Source organism: Atta cephalotes, assembly GCF_000143395.1.
Source record: "Atta cephalotes unplaced genomic scaffold scaffold00004, whole genome shotgun sequence".
NCBI classification, from domain to species: domain Eukaryota; kingdom Metazoa; phylum Arthropoda; class Insecta; order Hymenoptera; family Formicidae; genus Atta; species Atta cephalotes.
In genome coordinates, this window is record NW_012130068.1 from 586,790 (window position 1) to 593,206 (window position 6,417).

A 6,417-nucleotide genomic window follows, 5' to 3' on the forward strand; every position below is an offset into this window, starting at 1 on the left:
ACCGAACCGTAAAAGTAATCGATTACAAAAACAAGATTCTTACTTGTATGATATAATTTTATTATTGTCTTTCAGTGTTAAATCCGTCTTTAAAGTTCTGTTCGTATAAAATAAAATATCTTATATGTTGAAACAACAAAATTTAGAATCAGGCGAATTGAATAGATCATATCATAATGGAACTATAAACTCTTGTGTTAAAAATATATAATCAATATCTAAAACGCTCAAGTAAGTTAGTATCGAATTGGATTTTCTAATTGAAATTGAAGAAAAAAACGATTTGTGATCATTTTTTTCGCGTATTTACACTTTTTATGTTATTTAATGGGTATTTTTTATATGTTGAATTCACCAAAAGACTCTCAAAGAAGCTCATCTCTCTCGTCGCTTAAAATCTACTAAAAGGCGCCAGCGCCCGTATTTGTCGCTACGATATATATGAACAATAAGTAAGGTTCTAATGACTATATATATTTATTCGTCGACCAATTCCCAAAGCATCAAGGCAGCGTCAGTACCGCCAACAGTGACGACGTTCTGGTCATTGTAAAGGAATCTGGCACAGGCCACCAACGAACTATATACCTTTTCCTCGACATATTCAGCTTTGGCGGTGGTACATGGGTATCTGAAGAGTCGAAGATACCCTTCAGCATCGCCGCTTATTAGCATATCGTGTGCTGCTGATCTACTAGAGGTAGTGACAACTGTGGTCAACGGATAATAACGGTTGTTCCATTGTCCTGCAAATATAAGCGTAAAAATTTTGTTCAATCATTGTTTGCTAAATATATTTTAAGAACAACTTTAGATTTTCATCCATCTCTCAAGAGTATTTCACATTTTCCTTCTATGTTTTTTCTATGCTTAAACCCCGTTCCCCTATTAATGCTACTCGTATGTCTAATTTCTCTTATATCTATAAAGAATAACAAAGAACTAACCAGAAGTCATATAACCAACAGTACAGTTGTGGGTATACCACTTGACATCTTTCATAACCAATGGGCTCTTTTCTGATGATAGTACCTTGACATCCCCTGCAAGCAAAGTTTGCATTTGAATATACGTAGATTGTGTCCAATCTTTTTCACAAAGTTTTTTTATTCTGATTAATCTATCATTATCAATTGGGAATGTTTATTAATTTCTTATATCTATTAAATTAATTAATACACGTAATATTTGTTCACGTAATATAATAGTTTATAATTATTAAAAGTTAACAAAAATTGAAAACTCTATGGCTTAATAAAAATAATAAAGCAGAATTAGAGTTCGTAGGAATCAGCAGTTAAAAAAAAAGTATGATATTCAAGAATGTGTAACAGATAAAACTAACAGAACAAGAGATCATAATCTTGAGTGACGGTTTGAAGAAAGCGACTGTCAGAACTCCAATCCAGCTGCATTAATGGCTGCGTGCCGCGAATCTTGTTGCTCTTCTTATATGAAAATCCATCTCTAGATACTCTAAAAAGATATACGCTGCCGTTTTGAGAACCCATGGCCACGATTTCTCCAGCTGCTCAGGCAGACGAAAAAATATTGAAACTATATATATATATATTATTTTTTTTTTTCACATAGCATAGAATAATTCGCCTTACACGCGATTTTATATCTTAAAAGAATTAGAAAAAAGTAAATAAAAATTATGATTCAGACAGTAAACTAAAGTAATTTTATAAACACTTAAAAAGATATTGAAAACAAAAGTGGAAATTGTTCGATTAGAATATTATTTTTTTATATTTTTGTAAATTAAATTTCTACTAATTTGAATTTGTATAGCATTCAATATGTTTCGAAATAACTTGTGTCGTACTAGGATTGTATCCGATGCAAGATAGGGGCGATCCACACACTCTCAGAGTCGCCACGGCTGCACCGGTATCAGCCGCAAGCACCAAAAGATGACCTTCCGATGATCCGGCCGCTAATGCCACGCCAAATGGATGAAAGGCTATGCATATACACTCGAAACCCACCTAAAATTCATGATATATGCTTACGCTTATATAAAGAGTATCGAATTTTTCTTTTTTGTTTTTTTATTTTAAAAAACCGAAAATAAATAAAGAATAGCACAATTAAGCAAGAAATCGGATCTAAAAAAAAGAACATGCCAGAAAATCAGAATGGAATTGTGCATTAAATAGATATTTGATTATTTATTTTATTCTTATCAACTTTTTGTGTGTGTATAGATATTATTTATAATAAACTTAGTGATTATTTTGAATACGAAATATCACGTGCAGCTCTTATAATTATTCCGTTGCCGTGATAATTGTTCTCGTACATATTTCAAGTTACTATATGACACATTATTTATGATAAATGGTGGAAGAAGACTTCTTCTATCATGAGACTAATATTTTCATGCGAAATTTACCTGCGTGGTCCACAATAGCTTATGCCTTCGCCAGAGAGCAATATTCTTGTCATGTCCCGCAGTGGCAAAGACTTCGTCATCAGGATGAACTGCCAAACCCCACAATTGTCTGCCGTGGCCGAATACGACTTGGTTGAACCTTCTTTGTAGAGAACCTTCAAGAATATTGTTGCGCGTGGTTCCCACATAAATGTTTCCGTCGTTCCGACCGGGACGTTGCGGATATATACTGCGGACTCCACCTACCGATTCTGGCAGCTGTGTAATGTAAAATTAACTCCTTTATAATAAAGATCACCGGATTATTTGTTCTAAATTATTGACATAATAATAAGTTTTAAACAAAAAACTTAAATAAATAAATCAATTTATTTATTAAATAAATAATTAATTGGAATTAGAATTAAAATATCATTTTGCTTAAACCGCTTCCAGGGAAAGGAAGAAATTAATAAAAGCAAAGTATATATAGAAAATAAAAATTATCCGATAGGCGGTTCCAAATAGCATGCCTAAAAAGTGTGTCATACGATTAAAATTTTTTAAAATGTTCAACCTTTGTGTCGGTGATACGTTTATAATTCTGCAATGAATCCCAAGCAGCTATTTTCCTATCCTTTTCGCCGCCAGAGAGGAGTGTGCCTTCCGATAACATGACGAGGGAACTAATACCCTTGTTGTGAGCTTCGAATTCCATTCGTACAAAATATGCTCCGTCCGCGTCTACCGAGTATACCGTGATAAAACCATCACTGTCCGCCGTGACGACGTCGCCATCCTGTTCGAACTGGATGCTCGTCACGTGTGTACGGGACGGCTAAAAATATATCAAGTCACTTTTCTAGTAAAAATTAAATTTTTTTTAGATTATATTATTTTTATTAGATTGCAATAAAAATGATACGTACGATGCAAAATGTTAAAACTACTAATACATAAGAATTATATATTTAATATTATGCTTACCGGCTTAATGATATCAGTTCGCTCGAAGAAACCATCTTTTCGCCGATTCCAAAATGTTAAATGGCCGCGCCCATGCGTTATTAAGAGATTATCATCCAGTGGATGAAATGCTGCACCCGTGAGATCTTCTTGCATAGTCTATAATAAATATAATATGTATGTAATATAATTTTCGAATAAGTAGAAATTAATTTAAAGAATCAGAAGGAAGAAGACATACCGCTACTTTGCCTAACAAGTGACCCCATTGCCATTGCCACACCGAAAGTATAGCTTCTCTTCCAGAATCCACGGCAAGTACGTAACTACCGCCATTCTATAATATCAAGTGATTATAGATATTGTACTTACATAATTTCTTATATTTATGATTAAATTTATGATTAAATTTATTATCTATTTTTTAATATTATTATTTGTCAATAACTAAATGTATTTGAATTGTATATACAATTGTATATACATTGTATATACAATATTCGCAATTTGTTCTTTTTTTTCAATTGTTTCAGTAAACTAAATAAACCAAATAAATATTTGAATAAAAATTACTTGTAACCAAATTAGATAGTTACCAGTTGTGAAAATGCCAATGCTGAGACGCCCATTTGAAATTCGGTCATGCCAAACACGTATAGAGTGAGAAGAGTTTCCGTTGACCAGATACGAACATGCGGCTGCGCTTTCCTATGCCTGCCTGCCTTTTGACCAGACGCGACAAGTTCCCTGCTAGGATGAACCTGAAATGGAAATATATATTTTTCTTTAATTTGCTATTCAAAAAAATTATATTATTATATTGAGTGTTTGGTTTTAATGGCAATGAATAATACTATTACTAATAATAATTAATTATTAATAAGAAGAGAAGAATTCAATCTTATGAAAAAAAATAACAAAAATACGTGTCTCGACAAACACGATTAAACTACATTGATTTAACTTTCATCATGCAAAGACTTTCATCACATTTGTAACGTTAAAAGATAACTTTCTTAAATTAACACAAAGATGCAATATTTTTGGGAACCCAATTCTCTTATTTCGTTTTTATTTGCTTACTGTGGAATGAAAATATTATCTACCTCCATACACATAATGTCTTCTGTGTGTCCAATATAGTGTCGTTGTGCATTCTCTTCTCGATCGAAAAGTATTGCCACAGCTGCGACATAATATAATAATTCGCCACTGGGTAAAACCCAAAGATTTTTGCGAGTGTCAGTTCCTCGATAACCGTAGACCCATTCCAGTTGCAGCTTCTTCTCAGGCGGGGAATTATCAACTGGAGGCAGATGCGAGGGAGGATAAAATGATCGTCTAAGACCTCTAATCGTCACCCTGGCCGGTTCTTCACGTAGCACTTCTACGACGCTGTAATCTGCTAATGATATAGCATGTTAATTCTTAAACTTAGTTAGAATATGCCCTTTATAAAGAAAAAAAAAAGAAATATAAGAACATCAAAGGTATTAAAATATCGAGCAAATCTTGCAATATTTTTCTCTCTCTCAAGTAAATTTTGCAATATTACTTATTTACAATACTTTATTATTTTCTGATTGATCGTATTCGAAAAATAATTTTTTATTCAACAAATTTTTCAAAAACTTAATTTGAGTACGTACAATTTTAAGACTAATAATAAGATTAAACTAATCAAGATTAATCATTACTTTTACCGTTTACTCGAACAACTTCAGAATCAGGAGCATACAAAGCTCGAGGTCTGCTCTTGCTACGAGCCCTTCTTTGACGGCTAACTTCTTCTACAACAGTGGATGGTCCACGTGATCTTGATCTTCGAACCGGGGATGTTGTGACACCACCAGCCATAACAAGAGCCGACCCGGTACCCAAATAAAATGTATCCACATCAGCAAATTCGTTTCTCAATTGCGAGAAACTTCTCACCTAGTGGCATATTGTATAAGAGTATAAAGCAACTTCATTTGCTGGATATTTTATGATATTTACTATAATAAATTATGAAAAACATGATTTACGAATACTTGATATATATTACATTTATTCTTTTCATCAGATTAGTTTTGTATAAAGTGACGAATTCTGAAAGTTTTATCTTTATGCTCTAGACTACGTGTGTTCTTATAAAATAAATATTTTTTTGATGATTGCCTACTATGTATTAAAATGGCAAATCTATTATGAATCAATGAATTATGTTTTATTTCTTTGCAAGGCATCTTATATTTATGATAAATATCAATGAATAAGTTCTTGCGATTAAACATTTTAATATATTTGATATACTAAAGCTTAAATATTATTATAAGAAATTAATAATACATGCAAATATTACAATTCAAATATAAGATCAAAAAACAAAGAGAGAGAGAGAGAGAGAGAGAGAGAAAGACAAAGAAAAACAAAAGAGAAAGATAGAGAAAAAGAAGAGGGGTCGATGACGCATTATTTGACGAAGAAAATTGGCCCATTTGAAATTCATGTACGATCGTGACCTGAAAAGATGAATCTCTGACCTTTTTACACACACGTGGGGGTACGTTCCACTTATATGACGACCACCTCCTGTGACTTGTAAGAACTATATAACCGTGTAATTTATTAAAATGTCAAAAATTCGTAGTGTTCAATATTAATTTTCCTTTTTTGATATTTGTCGTAAGTTCTTGGACAATGCATTTCAATACTAATGTATAATATAAATCTATGTCATATAGAATATCGCATACAATAGCTTTTAAAGCACGAGAACATCGATGATGTCGAAAGACTTCAAGTAAAGTAAAACATTATGATTATCACGTACTGTATTTTGATTATACAATCCCGGACTTTACAAGACCTTACTTACATTTTTTGTTTTAATTACAAACGCAGATTATTCTGACAATGTGTAGACGAAGAACAATTTAAATGAGATTATATTAAATAGATTATATTAAATAGATAAATTTATCATATTCAAAATCGCAAACTAAAATTATTATCTTCTTAAATAAAATTTATCTTATAAATAGTTAATAGATTTTGATATAAAAAAAAACTGATTTAAAGATTATATG

The 6,417-nt window shown here is 31.9% G+C and overlaps 1 protein-coding gene across 1 annotated transcript in view; it reads right to left on the reverse strand.

The window, feature by feature from the left end:
• Positions 1–477: 477 nt before the first annotated feature.
• Positions 478–6,417, reverse strand: part of LOC105626108 (echinoderm microtubule-associated protein-like CG42247) — a 21,684-nt gene continuing 15,744 nt past the window's right edge. The window contains exons 5-15 of the mRNA XM_012207419.1: positions 5,044–5,281; positions 4,453–4,748; positions 3,943–4,107; positions 3,588–3,683; positions 3,368–3,505; positions 2,958–3,218; positions 2,402–2,659; positions 1,832–1,994; positions 1,346–1,528; positions 948–1,043; positions 478–746 (exon numbers count right to left, since the gene is read on the reverse strand). Of these exons, the coding sequence (XP_012062809.1) occupies positions 478–746; positions 948–1,043; positions 1,346–1,528; positions 1,832–1,994; positions 2,402–2,659; positions 2,958–3,218; positions 3,368–3,505; positions 3,588–3,683; positions 3,943–4,107; positions 4,453–4,748; positions 5,044–5,281 (2,163 nt within the window). The remainder of the gene's footprint in view (positions 747–947; positions 1,044–1,345; positions 1,529–1,831; positions 1,995–2,401; positions 2,660–2,957; positions 3,219–3,367; positions 3,506–3,587; positions 3,684–3,942; positions 4,108–4,452; positions 4,749–5,043; positions 5,282–6,417) is intronic.